At 43.7% G+C, this 19,633-nt stretch overlaps 1 protein-coding gene across 3 annotated transcripts in view; it reads right to left on the bottom strand.

The window, feature by feature from the left end:
* LOC119655212 (solute carrier family 12 member 4) overlaps nt 1–19,633 on the bottom strand; it is a 497,211-nt gene that overhangs the window by 33,229 nt on the left and 444,349 nt on the right. For all 3 annotated transcript variants that reach the window (XM_038060988.1, XM_038060986.1, XM_038060989.1), the window contains exons 6-9: nt 19,486–19,591; nt 19,175–19,304; nt 18,400–18,530; nt 18,260–18,342 (exon numbers count right to left, since the gene is read on the bottom strand). In XM_038060988.1, the coding sequence (XP_037916916.1) occupies nt 18,260–18,342; nt 18,400–18,530; nt 19,175–19,304; nt 19,486–19,591 (450 nt within the window). The remainder of the gene's footprint in view (nt 1–18,259; nt 18,343–18,399; nt 18,531–19,174; nt 19,305–19,485; nt 19,592–19,633) is intronic.

Raw genomic sequence — 19,633 nt, 5'->3', positions numbered from 1 at the left:
CAAAGCTGGATGTTGAATGGATCCGCAAGACTCCATAAAATCTAAAAAACAACGACAATATGAAGCGTTTTCCGAGCCTTTGGGACTCAGGACTGCTTAGAAGCAGGATATTAAGGCTTTTCCGTCAGTACTTTTCCCGGCAACCTCTCTAAGAATATTAGGAAAGCTCTTCATGGGTGAAGAAATTTCACGAAATTTGCCCTTTGTAGGCCTTCATACATGAGGATCTACGTACTTCCACGCATATTTTCAAGCTCTTCGTAGCTGTAACACTACCCTTTATACATAGCACATAAAAAGGCTAGACAATGTCGTTATATCCCATTGACGTTAGGTTCGTTATTGTGTCAACAAATTTGTTGGTAGCAGGCTACGTCACTACCGATAACGACCGACAACGTCGTCCAGCTTGCTGAGTCCTTAGGGGGGGTTGGTAGAAGTTTAGACAATGGAGTGTTTGCAATATATAGCCTTCGTTTGAAAGAGTAATGGGCTGAGGGCGACCTTACTAAAAGAGTCAAGTGTTTTGTTTGCCTCGCTATCTCATTTTCATGATTACGAGGAGGACGTTCGTTGTTTTTGGTGGGCCTGGATTTAAGGTATTCCACCATGGTTTTTTTTCAGGTTACCTGATATGCAAGATTTTTAATGTTGATTTCTTCTTCAACTATGTCCAGTTCTTATTCATTCTTCTTCCCCCCAACTTAGATGTTTTTAATGGATATCAGCTGGTTTTTATCTTCAAAGATAAGTATGGGTCCCAGGGCGAAACGTGGATTGGCAGAAGGATGGGTGGAGGATAATACCTGGAAAACGCCTGATGAACCAACAGCTCTACTGGCAGGTCAGGCCGCCACGTTTGAAATTTTGTTTCGGCTTGGTGCGTCCAAGTATGCGCGGTTGCATATTAAAATCAAAGAGCGTCTGGGCGCGCATCTAGCCGCCTATGCAGTTAATCCCAAGCAGGATATTACGGGTTTTCCGCTAGTACTTTTGCTGGTAACCTCTCTAAGAGTGCTAGGAAAACTCTTCATGTGTTGTGAAATTCGCTCTTTTGTAAGACACTATCCTTAAAACGTATTTACGTAGAAGCACATAAGAAGGTAAGGCGATGTCGCTACATAACGGACGTTGAATTTAGGTCAGTTACTGTGTTAACAAATTTGCTGGTAGTAGGTTACCTGGCGCACTATCCATGGGATAATATCAAGTTGTGTTATATTTGCAATTCACTGAGCCAGTATTTGGACCATCTAGTCAGACGATCAACTTTATTGGTTGTTATAGTCAAGTACCTTTCAGAGGGGAGGGGGAGGTTAGTCAATGGAGTGTAGAATGAAACCTTGGTTTGCAATCTTGTGTACAAATTTTTTTTTACTCAATATGTAACCTGGAAAAATAAGTTAGATAAATCAACCCTAAGTCAGGCGAAGAAGGGGAAGACTGGGGCCAATATTTGATACATGCAATTAGGTAAGGACCTAATGACACGTTTGAAGGTAATTGGCGGAGGAGGTGCTTGAGTATATATATGGCTGAGGGTGACCTTATTAAAAGAGTCGTTATCTTATACCTATTCGGGTGCATTTCGTGTAAGTCACTCGATTATAACCCAAAATCAAAGGCAGCATCTAAAGTTATTATAGCGAGTTTTCCTTCAGTCAGTCAGTGGTGGGTACCCTACACAGGGTAAGTGATATTGTTGTTGTTATTGGATTTAAGGCATTCGTTGATGCATCGATCGCAGAAAACACCACGGACGGATCAGGTTACCTACTATGCAGGGTTTTTGATGTTGACCTCTTCTTCAACTTTGTACATTTTTTATTCTCTCATAAAATTAGGGTTAGGGCATTATCCTATCACGGTTATCCTTTTTAATAGTTCCTTGTGCTTCCCCAAAATGTTGGTTAGTGGATATCAGCTAGTTTTTGCGTGGTAAATGTGATCACATTCTGGGTATTCCACCGTTTTCGAGATGTTGAGACAGTCTTTCGTGAAACCTAATTCTTTCTTGTGTTGTAGTTTTCGGTTCAGTGGTAAATAAGTAGGATAATCTCCTCTGATTTTCTAGATCTCCAAGTGGATCATTTCGGATTGTCAATTCTTTCCTAATGAGATGTCTCTCCTTTCGACTAAGTAGTATTTCTTTGGTACTAGCCCTATACCGGTTTTTCTTGGTTATCTTCAGGGTGGACTCCTTTGGCTCGTTTAATCTTTGGTTGTTTAGGGTTTATCCATTATTTATATGCCAGGTTTTCTAGCAGCCATTCGGAGTTTCCCTTCCTGAAGACGGCCAGAACATTGTATATATCTTTTACTCAGAAAGATGGTCCTTTCTTTCCATTCATTCTTATAGTTCCGTCATGATTCACTTAGTAATTGTAATAGAGAGTTTTTTATTGGAATCCTTAGTTGTCTTTGAAGAACATTTCTCTAAAAATGATGGAAGCAACTATCGAGATTTTTGAAGGAGCTGCAATCCAAATTATGCAATTGAAGAATTTAAAGGTATTCGACGATAGTTGGAAAGGAATCCTTTTCAAGAAGGATAGAAGAAAAGATGAGAAGAATTTACGACAGGTTCTAGGATGCAAAGGCTTATTGTGAACTTTAAAATTTAGATCCAATGGTACAAGGTTAATTTAGGGAATGGATTAACGTTATCTGGCTACCTACATCTGGTTAGCCCTGTCATTGTTCAAAGTGTATGAATACGAGTATAACTGGGGTATGAAGCACGTTCTTTTCCATTGCTCAAGGCTTCTCTTTGATACAATGAACTGTTGGGGGTTTTCATATCGAGGAGGAGCTGAAGTGAACTGGCGAAACAATTGATATCATTTGGACTGAGCAGATATGGATTTAATTCCAGGATAAAGTAGCAATAGAGAATATAAAGAGATTCAAAAGAATGAACCCCATCCTTGTTTGTGGAACAAAGTTTTAATTTGCTTTTGGAAAAATACGAAAAAACACTTCAGTGGGATGCATCGCCGGACGCATTTGAGATTTATTAAAAGGTCCATATTCCATGCCAGCAATCCACGTGCCGTTAAAAATTTATTTTCGGCCAATCGATACGCTTTTAAATTCCAATTATAAAGAACATTTCGAGACTTTTTAATCCATGCTCCATTGGCTCGTATACCATTTGAAATTCATCCCTCACTTCAACTTAGGATATCTTACAATGAACGTTAATATATTCATGAAATGCTATTTACCCTAAAATTTAATTTTCGTGTACTCAGCACTTACTGCACATATTTTCTTCCGGATGCGGAAATTGAATTTGTTAAGGAGTTTAAGGACTGTCGGGATGAGTATAGGAAAATATACAGCAGTCAAGCTCGAACTTTGGTTTAACAAATCTGATTATGCTCCTGATTCGTGTCAGATACCTAGGTAGGAGTTATTATCATGAAGCGATATATTCAGTGATACAATGTTTTGCTGCGTGACGTCTGTTCAGAGGACACCTCTAAAAGTAGAATCTACCATTCTGAGATCAAAGTGTTATTCTCCTCAGTAGGTCAGGGGAATTCGAAACGGAAGTATTATAGATACATCTTGAGGACGGTAAAAGCGTTCATTCTGTATTCTACTCTTGGTCCGCCATGGTCCTTTAACTTTTTTTTTCCTGCTTGCTTGTCCGCCTTCCTATCTATCCGGGTTACAATGTAATATTGTTTAGTTTACGCTAAATAGAGAATCAACGAAGTGAAAATTTACATTACAAACAGAAGAACCCTTGCAACCACTGACAATTCAATAATGTATTTTAAATTCAACCCTTCCTCTCCTGTTTTTCTTTCATGAAAGATCTCAAGTACTCTTTTGTTCTGCTCCGTCTTATATGGAATTTTCTTTATCTTCGACATCTCGTATCGTCCCACCCTCACTGTGTATAACTTGTCCTAGTTCTATGGACAATTCTTGAAGTGGAACTGAATTCCTGACATCTTTAAAGGACATCTAAACTTATAAATGGATTGTATATATGTATCTGTATAAATCTGATGTTCAAGATAGAATGCCTTGTGCACTTCACAACGGACTTTTTTCTTGAAAACTTTCCTCTGTCTTAGATGACCCTAAGCCAGTGTCTGTGCTTTCCGCCCTCCTTGAATGGACATTTGATCATCCCATTCGATAAGAAAGGAAGGATGTTTCGATATTTTCGACAACGGTAGACCGAAGGGCAATCGGATAAGAAGATGAGGGTGACAAAAAAAAAGATTGATTCATTGAGACTGGAACGTAATGTTAGAAGGTAAACATAGAACCAAGTTGATGGTGATGGTAAACTTTATATATTGGACCGGAAATTGACCAACAAGGGATTAAACGAAAGGTAGGTCGATTGGTCGACGGGTTTGGTACTTATAGTTCTGTCTGTATGTACTTGTCCTTTTCGTTTTCAGAAATTCTTTTACAATTCCTGGACTGATATATAGTTTGGCCGTTTGAAGCGCTCTATCGAAAATCCTCTTATATAACCCTTGAAAATATGTCATAGTTTGGATGTTCTGTGTTGCTAAACATCTAACTGATTTGAAAATATTATATAGTACAATATTACATACGATATACTTGTATGATGGGCCATGGCGGAATATAGCGATTTGGGATCATGGCCGAATATGCTAAGTCACATAGCTCATACTTTTCCTTATTTTCCTAATGGTTTAAAGGGTTCTATCAAAATATCTGCTCCGGATACATATAAAGATACTTGTTTAGACTTTATTTATAAATAATAAATTCTGGAATAGTACAGTGTAGGGTAAAGAGGATGCTAAACTTCCTAACTTTCTGCACAAGGAACTTGATGCAAAGTTAGTTTAGTTTAGTTAACTGGGGGGAGCCGCAACTCCGAGCACTCAGGCCATTATTAGGCCCATTGTACTATCCCCGTAAGTTGCCTATTCAATGGCTTCCCGCCTACGGTGTTCGCAGGCTTTAGCGAATCTGAGAACATTTTCAAGAGGCAGAGAGTGTGCAGATTCTTCATTGATGAAGACCTTGCCAAGGTGTCTTCGTCTGAGATCTGAGGATGCCGGGCAGCTGCATAAAAAGTGCAGGGCTGTCTCCTCCTCCTCCTCACATTGGCTGCACACAGCCGAAACCACTACCCCAATCTTTTCCATATGGTAGTTTAAGGGGAAGTGCCCTGTCAAAAGCCCTACTAGGGTTTCCATGTCCCACTTCTTAAAGGACAACAAAAATGCCGCTCTAGTGGCCCTAGGCTCCTTCACAAGGATTTACGCTTGCCGGCAAGAGTCCAAATTTCTCCACTCGGTTGCGTGAATCCTTGCAATTTCACCCTTCAGAGTAGACTTGACAGTAGATGGTCGGATTCCAAGAGCTGGTTCTGGCCCCACCATTGTGGATCCAGACCCTCGGCGAGCCAGTCTGTCAGCCTCCTCATTACCGGCGATGTGAGAGTGCCCCGGCACCCACATCAGGAATGTTTTGTTCAGTCGGCCAAGTTTCAGCAGCACCTGATGATAACTCCACACCAGCTGGCTTGATATGTTGTTGCCATTTAGCGCTGATGATGCCGCCCGACTGTCGGAACAGATTCGAATGGTGCGACCCCTCCACTTTTGTCGCAGACATTCTTCTGCTGCCAATGAAATGGCATATATCTCCGCCTGGAATATGGTCGTCATTTTTCCGAGGGGTCGGGCCAGTTCTATAATCGGATTCTCCGAGAACACCCTTGCACCCGATCCATCCTCCATGACGGACCCGTCGGTGAAGATTATTAGGTCTGTAATCTGAAAAGACTCATGGCCACTTGTCGACCATTCTTCTCTTCCGGTGATTACGACAGTGTATGTCTTTTCAAAGACGAATCTGGAAACCATATGATCGGTCGGCATCAGGGCTACCGGATGTTTTTCAAGGAATTTCCAGATAGACGCATGCCCGTTGGATTGGCCGCCTTTCCACGCCCCAATGGTATCGAGCCTATATGCGTCGTTGGCTGCTTTCCGTTTCACCTCCAAGTGAATGGGGGGTAAATTTAGGATAGCTTCAAGTGCCGTAGTCGGCGTAGTACTCATTGCTCCAGTAATACTTAGTCAACCAAGTCTCTGAATCTGCGTTAGCAGCTTCCTGCTGTTAGCAAAGTTCAGTCTTACCTATCGCATTCCTACAGCACCAGAGCAATCTGCAGGATTTCTGATACATCACACATCACATACATCACATACTGTGTCCGCAAACTTGCCGGTAATTATTACGACTAGGTCGTCCGCAAATGCTTGCGCGAAGACTTTTTTGTCCTCCAGGAGCCACAGCAGGGTATCCATCACCAAGAGCCATAACAGTGGGGAGAGAACCCCTCCCTGTGGGCAACCCCTGAGACATCCTGCTTCTACAGACTTCTGGCCGACCGATATGTGGATTTTTCTCCACTCTAGCATGTGAAGGATTCAACTGATTAGCAGCGGTTCGATTCCATGCTGTCTTGCCGCATCACAAATTGCCGCAAATGAGGCTTAATTGAAGGCCCCTTCGATGTCCATGAATGCGCTTAAGGCGTATTCTTTTTCGGACATCGCCTTTTCAATTTTTGCCGTAAGTTCATGGAGTGCTGTCTCCCTGGATTTGCCTTTCTGGTAGGCGTGTTGCCTATGGTGAAGTGGCCACTTAGGAATGTGTGTACCCCTTATGAACCGATCTACTAGTCTTTCTAGTCCTTTTAGCAGAAAGGACGTTAGGCTGATCGAAAGCTTTTTGCGTCTGTGTAGGTGGGTTTTCCTGGTTTGGGAATGAACAACACCTTCACATCCCGCTATTTAATTGGAATATAAGCGTGTGCTAGGCATGCGCGATATATATTCCGAATGTGTAGACCCAGGGCATCCATTCCTTCTATTACTAGCGCAGGGATGATGCCATCCGGACCTGCAGCCTTGTATCTATGGAACGAGTTAAATGCCCATTTCACTCGCTCCAGTGATACTACTTTGCATGCCAGATTCCAGTCTCTCGGTTGAGAGTTGTGTGGACCTGTTGGCCCCGAGATTAGATTTTGGATGCTGCCCGGGAAGTGTACTTCAAGCAAAAGATTTGCGTTTCTTCATCGCTTTCTGTGTACTTCCCATTCTGTAAACGTAAATAACCCTGTTTCTGGCTACGTTCCTTGACCAGATTCCGCAACAGCTTTGAGGTTGCCTCAAGAGAGTTAGTCTCTTCGCGAAAGCGTCTCCAAGATGATCGTTTAGCCGATCTTATGCTCTTCTTTAGAACCTTCTGTGCCTCTTTATAGCGATTGCAGCTACTGCTTGATTCACCCTTCAGAGCACGATTAAGGAGCATCCTTGTCGTTCTCCTCTGTTTTGCCAAATCCGAGTTCCACCATGGTGTTTTACCCTTCTTTGGCATCTTGAGTGGACAGCTTTCTTCGAAAGCTTCTCTCATGCTAGTTGTGATCATCTGGGTTGTCTTCTCAATTCCAGCAATGGATTTGATGCGCTTCCCAAGGATCGTGACTCGGGCGCTCAATTCTGTTTGATACATTACCCAATCTGTCTTCCTCGGATTCCGAAATGGAGTGGGTGAAGGTGGATCCATGCCCATAACGAAATCAATGCGTCTGTGATCCGAGAGTGTGATATCGTTTGATACTCTCCACTCTCCGATCAGAGCCGCGATGTCAGGAGATGCCGCCGTGATGTCGATGACCTCTCGCCTGACCACGTTGAAGAAAGTGGGTTCATTACTCACATTTAGGATCTGCAAATCGGTTCCTACTAGATACTCCAGTAGTCTCGATCCTCTTGCATTGATGTTTGAACTTCCCCAGCATATGTGGTGAGCGTTGACATCACATCCTGCTATTACCGCCATGTCTCTACTTTTGGCATATTGGATAGCTCTGATGAATGTTCCACTAGGAACGTCTTCTGCGTCGTAGGGGAAATATGCAGAGCACCATAGTATCTCTTTATCTCCCTGTTGACTTTTTATGGTTAGCTTAGCCGATGTGGTGTCGCTGTCACATAGGTCGTTAACCAGGTTAACCTGGAAGTCTTTGCAGACTACCATGCAGGTGCGGGGTCGATCGCTTCCATTGGCATACAATAGGTCAGCATGTTGGAAGTTTAGGCCCCTGACTGTCCCACCAGCAACCCACGGTTCTTGTATGAGGTATACTAGATGCAACTGAATGCAATTCAGTAAATAGTACTTAGGACTTCTTCCGAACTTTCCAAACTTTCACATTACTATCTGCGCAAAGGTTCATATTACCATTTGCGCCAAAGATAAGAATCGTTTTATTCAGAGCCCCTCATTAAACGTCCAAAAAACATGGGAAAGCTCATCATAAACTTTGTCAGAATTATCTATAGGATATTTTTTGAATAGATAAGGCTATCTCGAAAACTAGTCCATTTTAGATTTTTTCTGGTTTTATGTCAACGAAACCAATGTGAATGGCGGAAAATACTAATGAGATTTTTAATTTGACACAGTACTTACTATAATATTTGCAAAAAACCTTTGTGTATATTGTAGGAGGGTCAACAAATGCACTATATGGAAACCAGTTAATAGTTAAGTTACTAGTTTTAAGACCTATTGGACGGCGAGTTCATTTTCAAAAGTGCTGTGTCTGCTCTTATTGTCTGCTCTCACGGAAGGGTTGATCATCAATCTCTCTTTTTTCTGTCCAACCTACTTATGCTAAGTCGTCCCCCATTCAAAAACTAACCATTCCTATTGACGCTTAACTTCGGTAATTGGTTGACCAGTATTTTATTTTTGAGAATAAAGTAGCGTCATTAGGTATATGGGCTTTTGGTGTGAATTTGTAACTCCATTCCAGTAAATACCGAAATTTAAAATAATCTGACACCTGAGTTTAATGTAGTTGCTTCATCAACTTCTCTACATTTTCTGTGGAATGCATAAAAGTTAACAGTTTCCGAGAGTGAGTTTTGTTCCATTGATAGTTTAAGGGAGCTGTAGAATGGCGAATGGTGGATATGTCATGCCCAGGAACTTGGTTCCACTATGTTGGTCTTCCTCACTGGACATGTTAGTTAATTCCTTCCGAATTCTCAGTGTGAGTGTTGACTGCGCATCCCGCTTCGATATTTTTGAAAGCGCAAACAGTGAAATTGGATTCTGTTTTTGGAAAATGAAGCATCGGGATTTGGAGCATCGTTAAGACATTAAATTTTGAGTCAAATTTGAGATATCTGCGAATGTGACCCTCGAAAAGTTAAAAAAGAGAGAACCACCCCTTATCAGGAGCCTGGCTTCTTAATGGGTATACATTATTTTTGGAACGCCAAGAATCAATAGAAACTGAGCTTGGTTCATTGAGACATTCAACTTCGAAACACAATGAAAACGTCGAATATGTAAGGGCTGCTATGAGGTCAGATCGTTGCTCAACAATAAAGATGATGAATGGCAAGTTAAATTCAAGAGTTTCACAGTGCATACAATTTTAACGGGACAATATCCGGAACTCCCCAACAAAATTGAGCTGAACCCCCGTATTGAGCAGAAAGACAATCGAAAAACATGTCTTGATTTTCTTAATAGAATTGTCAATTCGCATGACGATGGCAAGGACCATCCCGTGAATCAGTTCGTTTCCCCGGGCACTGAAGGATCTATTCCGAGAAAAGATTACGTGACTGAGCTTATCAGATATCTGGGACACCATTACTTAGCTGGAACCAACAAAAGTGAACAACGAAGTTTAAACTGCTGCAGAAGGGGTGAGAAAAAGGATCATTTCGCAAAAGGCGCATATCGAAGTCAGATTTGTGTATAGGAGACAGGAACGGCTTTACATCTTCATAAGAGTGCCTTAAATTATAAGAAACCTCATAAAACAAAGCTCAATTCCTTCGAGACTCCACGGAATGCATTGATTCATTAGGTATATGAAGGTCCTGAGGATTTGACGTGAGTACCGGCCGTGTAGACGTAATTCCACCACCCTCTTCCGACACAGATTGATCTGCAGACCATAATCAAAGCCTCGGCATGCCTAGGACTGCGGTACTGGTTTATGCTGAGTGCTGCATTAGCGTTCATACCAGTAGTTGTGAAGCCTATCTAACTCCTCCTTCCCACCCAAGTTAACGTGGAAGCACCATATCCCGGAACAATACCAGAAATCCTGCAGATTGCTATGGTGCTTGAGGACTGTGATAGGTAAGACCTGGGGACTCCCACCAAAACGAAGTCATTGGATGTATACATCCAAAGTAAAAGCCATTTTGATATATGCATGCATCGTCTAGTAGCCGAGACTGAATTTTGCTGGAGGAAGTTGCTGACGCAGAATCAGAGGCCCAGTTGCCTAAGTATTACGGGAGCAATGAGTAGTACGCCGACCGCGGCACTCGAAGCTATTTAAATTTACCCCCAATCGAGAAAGTGGTAAAAAGGGGCGATTCCTCCTCGCCTAAGGTTCTTTCGGGGCCCGGAAAAGCAATTTGAATAGAAAAAGTGATAACAGATGGATCGGCATAACCCACAAAACCCTTATAATTTTTACTCTGGGCCTCTCTCTCTCTCTCTATTACCAGTAGATTAACTAATTTAACTAATAAAGGATCATTACGGTGCCACAACGAAAAAAAAGGGGGAAGGACAGGAAAAGGCAATGGGATACCAAAAGGTTCCGTGAGGAATTGTTTTTACTGAGAGGGAGAAGGGGCGGAAGGGAAGAGTTCTTAGTAAAGGAAATCACATATGAGTCGACACGAATATGAAATCTAGTCTACAATATAAATCGCTTTGCCATTGAAATGGAAAGTGGGGCGAAAAAGCTAAATAAAAAAAAACTTTAAAAGTTTCATATGGACTACTCTTGATCTTGATCTTGATCTTGATCTTGATCTCTTGATCTAGTGCAACTGAAGAGGGATTTGTACATAATACTTGCGCCTGAAGGCGTTTAAATACATATGGTTTGGTGCGGACTAGCGGGCCAGTCACACCTACGCACCGTAGTTCACGGTGACCTGAAATGACCTTCAGCTCCTCTACCCCACGACGCTCGCACTCCTCCTCTACTGTTCTGCTCCAAGTGCCCGCCACCTTAATGAGTCCCCTGTCACTTCTGTCTTCCACTCACAGTGCATACCAGTGCCAGATCTGTGCGCCGACCTACTTTTGGTTTGAGATAGTGTCAGGCAAGCGTACTTCAATGATACGATGCAGACAGGTATTGACGAAAGCTGGAGTTTTTGCTCCAGACCTCCACTATCTTACTTCGCTTAGGCCCAGAATGTCCAGTTTATATCGCTGGGATTCCCGCTCAAGTTGGAGAAAGCGAGCATTCTGAGGACTTTCGCTATCGTTGTCGAGTAGCTTACGCACATTCTGAAGACAGACATAGTCCTTCTTCGAGAGCCAAAGGTCGTTCCCTTGAGGGCAGTCCCTATCCGAGGCCTTGTTGACGTTTCGGTGGCAAAAAAGTTTTGAAATTTGTAGGTTGCTAGCTCACAAATTTCTATCCCTTTTAGACGCCTTTTTACGAGAAGCAGGGAAGATGTTGAGTATATTCTTAAGCCCCAACTCACAGAGCACACACAGAAAACCTAAACCAAAATTAAATCTCGATTGTGACGATCCAACCCACAGAGAAGGGGCAACTTGGCTTCATCCATGTAGAATCTCAGTCTAGACCTCGTAAGGCATTAAGTTCCGGGTCGGTAGGTGTATACCGTAAAAAATTTCGCCGACGAAAGCACGAATGGTTGGTACAGCCAGTACTGCTCCTCACTCAAGTCTTTGGGATTACATAATGCCTAATCTTCATTGACGGACCAGTCATGTAAAACCGATCGGCGTAGGGGTGGCGTCAGCAAATTCTATAATATTATGGAACTGGTCCGGCTCCTTGGAAAAATTACAACCATATTCCATGTGGATATATGTATATGTCATTTCATTGGCAGCAGACGAATGTTTGCGACAAAAATGGCGGAGGAGCACTATTCGGATTTGTTTCGACAGTCGAGAAACGTTATCAAGCCAGTTGGTGTGGAATTGACTCAAGTTGCTGCTGATACTTGGCGAACTGAGCGAAATATTCCTGATGCGGGAACCAGGGCATTCGAATATCACAAGTAATGAGGAAGCTGGCAGATCAGCTTGTCAAGGGTCTGGATCCACAATGGTGGGGACAGAGCCAGAGCTAGCTTTTGGCATTCGGTCAACTAGGGTATCAAATGAGTGGTATCTATCGGTACTTTCTGAAGCAGACTTTAGTTTGAACGTTGGTTGTAATATTGCCTCTTTGGCCATTAGTCGAGTCGTTGGTCCGCTTGAGGCTAGATCTCATCATAATAGTTGTTTTCGACTAAGAAATCGTTGATTGTAGCCTCTGGACCAGTTTTTTCAAGTACTTGTTTTTGTTGAGTCTAATTTATAGAGGATGTTGGCGTTCTGTTTCTTTGGGAAAATAGAAAGGAGGGGGTGGAATGGGAGTCAAAAAATACACACCTAAATAAGGACATATTCCTGGAAACTACTGCAATGGCAGACCAGTTGTGCTGGAAAATTTATTGTCTTATGAGACCGATCCTATGGCATTTGGGGGACTTTTTATTGTATTTGATCGACCCGGTTAGTGTTAGTTTGAAACTCGCAACCTCACCAACATCGAACGAAAACGATTCACGTTGCAATTTAGTACCCGCATTAAAGAATTTTGGCTGTAAAAGGAAATTCTCAAGATAATGTGCCAGGCTCGTTCACGTCTAGCAAGAACCGTAGCTCCAATGAAAATGTATCTCACATTTATAATTGTTGAAAAGGAGTGATCAAAGCGATCATTGGGAGACGATCAAATAAACGAAGTTTGTCAAGCCAATCCTCCTGCGACGACTTAAGCAATTGGCTAAAGTTGTACGTCATGACAATATTTGTGGAGTGGAACCTTGGTACATCAATTTAGTAGGCTCGTTAACAGGACTAGATTCCATGTACCGATAAACTCTATAGTTATATGCTCGTAAAACGCAACATCTGATTTCGGAAGCAACAATTTTCTCCCAATTTTCACCCTCCAAACTCAATAGATTTTCCACATTTCATACAAATTTAATCCGATTAATCTCGAAATTTCCACAATTTGTTTTAGTGCCATAACCAAACTGTGTCCTTTTTTGACAAATCAGATTCGGAAAGATTACGTAGCATAAACGAATTTCCATAGAAAACAGTAGTGTTAACCAAACTTTCATATCCATTGCCCATTGTATGCCATTTTCCACCTGTCCTAGCCAATTTCCATTTTCCAAATAAATAAAATTTTAATGCTTTGCTAAAGTAATTCCCATCTAAATGCGGATTTTAACGCTTGTCAACTTAAATTTCTGATGTTTTTTTATTTCACATCTATTCTATGGTAAAGATTGCAAAATTTAGATAATCACGACAAAATCCGGATAATGGTAGAATGGCTTTAATTTCAGTGGATTCATTGTGGATTATGGACGACACGATGGGTGGCTTTTCATGGGTCAGCAATAAATGAGAGATAATAATGTAATTGATGTGACTTTTGTTCGTTGCCAGGATATTTCAGATACAATTGGATATGAATGAGGGAACAATTGTATCTTTTTGTGCTGGGGATGTGTGCCAGTCGTGTTTGATGATAAGGAGGAAATTGTGGTGTTGTTTGTTGTTACGTTTGGTCTATTTGATTATAATTTGTTGGGACATTAACCATCCTTTTATGAGGTCCTCTCAAATAGTCAAGGAATCATGGTTTTAAGCTATTTTATTTAGGTTCCTTATTACTATTATTTGATCTCAGGGGTCGTCAGCGACCTTTAACGGGTCGCTTACGATACGGGCTGTAACGTCCCCGAGGTGCCCGAGTATATAGTTCTGACCCCCTTAGCTAGTCCTGCGTCCTAGGTAGTAGCCTTGGGAAAGCCTCCTGGTGAAGGGTGAACCGCGAATGACCAGTACACGTCGAGACACACTAGGAGTCCTGGAGCCGTTGACAGTTCTCTGTCGACGTCGATGGGATAATGTGAAGCTAGCTCTGCCAAGGTGGCAGTTGTGACGTGTATCAAGACCAGCTCCTTCGAAAGCCTGGTCGGGTAGTGTGCATTGACCCGGTGACAGTAGACCGTGTTGCTCCGAACAGCAAGGGCTGACATACCCGATGTGACACTGGGACGCCCAAATAACAGGGAAGCCTTACCAAGTGGCGCGACTGACGGTGCGGGGACGGAAACTCCAATACTCTGTAGTGCTCCTTTTCCGAAAAAAAGCCCAGTTAGAATCGCTAGTCCTGAGCAGGTGAATTCGGACACGAACCGAGTAGAAGTTCAGTCGACCGTCCTAGCTACAACCGAAGAGGAAAGGCTCATCAGGAAATGCACAGCAGTGGTGAAGCATATGCGGTAGGCAACGTTTCTCCAGAGGAACGTCAGTAAAGGCGTCAAAAACGGGCTGATGGAGGAACTATTAGGCCGCATGTCCTTCTACAGGCGAACGTGGAGAGCAGTGGAAGACGATTGGAAATTAGAAACAGCCGCACTACTTGCTGAGAATGCTGCTTGCGCTAAACGGACTGCAGATAGCCCACTTCCAAGCGAAGTGGTGAAAAAGCGGAAAGAGGACGACGTGCTTGAAGGAGACTTTATCAAAGTAGTTTCCGGGGACTAAAACAAATGGGGAAAAAGGATAAACGGAAACAACTAACTACGCCGCCAGAGTCTCGTCTGTCCAAAGATAAGGAGCCTGCAGACCAAAAGTCAGAAACGACAAGAAAACGAAGAAGGAATAGACCGTCGGCTCTGCTCATTAAGTCGACGGAAGGCAAGACATTTGCGGAAGTCCTTAGTGAAATCCGCTACAGGATGAAACCAGAAGTCAACGGAGCAGAGGTGTCTTCCATGCGGAAAACAAGGAGTGGTGGAATCCCCTTCAAACTTGGCCCGAAGACAACTAGCAAGAGTATGTTCTGCGAAGCAGTCAAGGGGTTATTGGGGGAGAGGGCTCCTGTTTTTAGCTTAGAGCACATGTGCTCTTTAGAAATCCGGGATCTTGACTGCCTCACGGTAAAGATCCAAGTGGAGGAGGCGAAAAAGCGTGAATGTCTAGAGGTAACCAATGCCCGGATTGGTGTCGCTTCTGTAAATGCTCGAGACCAAAAACTCGCCGTTTTGGAAGTCCCAGAGCAATATGCGAGGAAACTTCTTAGCAGCGGTAAAATCAAAATTGGATGGGTAGTATGCAGGGTACGAATGGGGATAGTCCCCACTAAGTGCTATAGGTGTCTGGATTAAGGGGACACGTCAGCAACTCGCAAGGGACTGGGCAGGAGAACAGCATGCCGGAGATGCGGCCAGGTAGGTCACCAAGCGAAGACCTTCAATGAAACTGAAAGTTGCGTTCTTTACAGGGATCGTGGCGTCTGGTGAGAGGCTCGCACACACAGTAGGCTCCGGACGGTGTCCGATCTTTAGGGCAGAACTGGAAAGGGCTAGGGTGCGAATGGCATGATCCGCGTTCTACAAATTAACATGCACCGGAGTGAAATCGCTCACCAGTTGCTAGCGCACTTCGTGGCGGAGGTAAAGGCTGATCTAGTGCTAATCAGCGAACAATACCGAAGCAGGGACCCGGCTTCATGGCATCTCGACTTACCGGGCACCGCTGTCATACGGGTTCGGGACGACATTCGACTTTGTGTTCTTGCCCAAGGCGAAGAGAATGGGTTTGTCTGGATTCGGTGTTTGGGGGTAACGTTTTTTTAGCATTTACCTACCGCCGAATGAGACGATGCCGGACTTTCGGCGGCGGCTGGAGGACGCCATTTCTTGCACGTAGGGACAAATCCTGGTAGGCGATGATTTTAATACAAGGGCCTTTGATTGGGGCATGCCTCAGACGGACTCCAGAGGGACTTCTCGGCAAGTGACCACCAGTACATCGCGTCCGAAGGGGTTGAGGCTACTTGCCGACAAGCAACAACACGACGCTCCTTCTGCCTGTGGAATGTCGAGAGGGTGAACATTGGGAAGTTCGTCGAAGCTCGTAGAGCAGGCAGAACCGTGTTGGAGGATGCTTTGGAGGTGATAGCGTCACAGCTGACACCGTCGTAAATTCTGTGATGAACATGATAACGGCGGTGTATAAGGCTTCCATACCCCGCAGGGGCCCCAGCTGCGACAAGCTTATGTATTGGTAGACGGCAGAAATTGCTGACCTACGGAGGGAGTGTCATAAGCTCCGCCGTTTGGCACAACGTATACACGCGAACGAGGAGGTATGCGCCATAACGGCACAGCATAGATCAGCAAAAAAGGAGACTCCGCAGCGCGATAAATACAAGCAAAGCTCGGGGCTGGCAGAACCTGGTCAACGAGGACCCGTGGGGACTTGGCTATAAGCTTGTTACTCGAAAAATCGGGGTTCGGCGGAAGCCCTGCATATTAGATATCGATCAGATGGATCGCATTGTAAGGGCATTACTCCCCAGACATCCTATGCGGGTTGACGTCAATAGTACGGGAAACGTCGGGGATTGCCCCTTTTCACAATGAGAGAGCCCGAAAAAGAGGTCCTCACTATGACAAACAAGAAGGCGCCAGGTTCTGATGGCATCCCGGTGGAAGTTTACAAATCCGTGCTCCGCTTTCCTTGACGCTGGAAGGTGGCCAAACTTGCGCTGATCAACAAGCGTAGAGGAGACCCGTAGCTCCCGCCTGCATAAGGACCGCTGTGTATGATTGACACGGTCGGGAAAGTGCTCGAGAAGCTCATCAGGAGTAGACTCACTGAGATGATCCGCGCTGCTGGGGACTTATCCTCAAGGCGGTTCGGGGAGATCCACAGTGGATGCTATTATGGAAGTCGTAGATGCGGTTCATCGAGCCGAGACACACAGCCGCCGATCTCGACGGGTAATGCTCTTCATAACGCTTGATGTCAGAAATGCCTTCAATTCCGTAAGATGGACAGATATGCTAAGCACATTAGAAAACTCATTCCACGTGCCAAGCTACCTCTTCTGCATATTGAGGGATTATCTGAAAGACCGCTCCCTGCTCTATGAGACGTCGGACCTCTGGAACGCGCGCGAATGATAGTCTGCTGAGACTCGATATGCCCGAAGAGTCGCACCCGGTCGGTTATGCAGACGATGTTGCAGCACTTGTTGCCAGACGTACTGTTGAACTGGCGCAAAGCAGACTTGGCATATTGATGTGACGGGTAAGCGGATGGATGACTGCTCATGGTTTCAGCCTTGTGCTGGAAAAAACCGAAGCAATCATCTTGACCAGAAGGAGAATCCCGATCCTGCGTTTCATATCGATAGGTGATAGAGTCAAAACCAGTCGTTAAGTATCTTGGTTTAATGCTTGACTCGAAGATGAATTTCTTCGAGCAAATCAAAGCAGCAGCGGACAAGGTTGCAGCTGGAGTCTCGGCCTTGAGTCGGCTAATGGCGAATGTTGGGGGTCCTATATCTACTAGGAGACGTCTTCTTGTGGGAGCAACGTAATCGGTTCTGCTCTATGGTGAGGAGGTACGGGCTGATGCCCTTGATAAAAAGGTACATTGTAAGCGCCTTGCTCAAGTGCAGAGACGGGAAGCTTTGCGCGTGGTGTCTGCTTATCGCACTATCTCCGAACCGGCTGTGATGGTAATCGCGGGGGTGATCCTCGTTGCCATCCTAGCCAAGGAGCGCAAAGCTATTTACCGCCGTAAGGGCGAAAACTACAGAGAGGTAGTTGCCAGTGAAGAACGTCAAGGCAAGGGGCAACTCTGTTGGCAAAATGAGCCAAGGGGCAGATGGGATGCGCAGCTCATTGACAATTTGACCCGTGGCTGAACCGAACGCACGGTGGGATTGATTACCCCTTTACCCAAGTTCTGAGCGGACATGAAGGTTTTCAGTCTTATCTGCACAGGATTGGGAAGGCACGATCTCCTGATTGTGTATTCTTCAATGGAGTGGCGGATCACGCTAAACACACTTTTTTTGCTTGCGAGAGGTGGGCCTGCTCTCTCCAGATAACATTATCAGAGAGATGATGAAGAGCGCTGGCGGAAGGACCGGATGGCAAGGGGTTCCCTAAACTAACAACTCCCTTCCTCCCCTCCCCACCCGTTGGTGAGAGAGATTCCCTTATTTAAAGGCTCCCAAAGCCGGGAGAGCGGGAGGGCTAGCCTAATGTGTCAAATGATCCCAGAAAAAAAAATTACTATTACTTAGATATTTTTTTAAAACACTTACCTCCAAGAAAGATGGGAAGATATTATCGAAAAACGTTCCGCTTGCTAATCCTTTGATACCTTTCACAATGCTCACATTATGATCTGAAAAGGACAATTAATCATTAAATGTTATTTCGGAGAATGTACCAGCACAAATACCTTTAAAATACTCATCACAAATACCACCATTCTCCACGGGACAGAAAATATTCCATAGTGGGCCACCTTCCTCTTTTGTGCAATTATCTATAGCGATATCCTTAAGCAACCGCTTACCCAGGACACACATACTATTTATTAAGGATGAAAGGCAAAACATGAAGACTGTTAATGATCATATAAAAACTAGGGAGATAATAATGAAGATGTTAATTCTAATCATCAAGATTTCACACGCAGACAATAATAATTGCGGAGAGCTCCTGCTGGTTATGGATAGATGCCACAGTTGGATTTGCCAGGACACCAAACGATTAGGTGGGAGATAATTATGTGTGGTCGAGGCAATTATATGGGGAGGAAAGGTAACAAAAAGCAGAAAGGCTCAGATAATAGATGCTTAACTTTGCTCTGTATGAAACAGTTTATGTAAGAAATATTGGGAAGCATGACAGTCAGCACGAGGCGTTAGGGGCTTTATAAAGAGTTATGAAAGGATTGTGGGACTTCCCCTTGTTGATTTGATTATGACCTTGCTTTTGATTGTATGTACACACGAGAAACTCGGGACCAGGAAAATGTACAAATTCATAGCATTGAGCTTGCTTTGAGGAGGACCATTTGATGTTTCTACTGTTCTCATATATTTTCTCAATTCTGGGCACAATAAGGTGAGGTAGAGATTCTTCTGTTTGCTTAATTGCTGCCTTCATTCTCCATCCATTGTTTTTCATCAGTTCATTCATTTTAACCTCGCACCCACAGGAATACTTACTGTAACTTATCATTTCCATGGATGTTGTTGAAGATGCCGGCATAGACAGCGATAATGGAGAGTATGACGCAGGCTAAGGCTACCGTAGCGAATTTATTCACAAACTTTACACCGAGAAAGACAATTAAACCTGGAATGAAAATGGAACGCTTATCAACTCTGTAAATTATGAAAGTACGAAAATTAGCATTTTACGAGAGACTTGACAAATATATTTTTTAAATTAAGGTGGAAAAATAAATGTGCTTGACATTAAAACATTTTATGGTAGGATATGTTTTAATAGGACCATCTCAGTGTCCTTTACTCACCCATAACAACTAAGAGGCAGGTACCGTAGACACGGAAATTATTGTACATAGCCGACGGGTCTTTCGTGAAATCTCCGAATATAGAAAGAAATGGTGCCATGTACGTCTGGAACGGGAAAGTAGCGATGAAAGAAGTTTGTAAAAGGAA

Source organism: Hermetia illucens, chromosome 4 (genome assembly GCF_905115235.1).
Source record: "Hermetia illucens chromosome 4, iHerIll2.2.curated.20191125, whole genome shotgun sequence".
NCBI lineage: Eukaryota > Metazoa > Arthropoda > Insecta > Diptera > Stratiomyidae > Hermetia > Hermetia illucens.
Note: the sequence above shows the minus strand (reverse complement) of the source record. Positions and strands in the feature narration are given on the sequence as shown.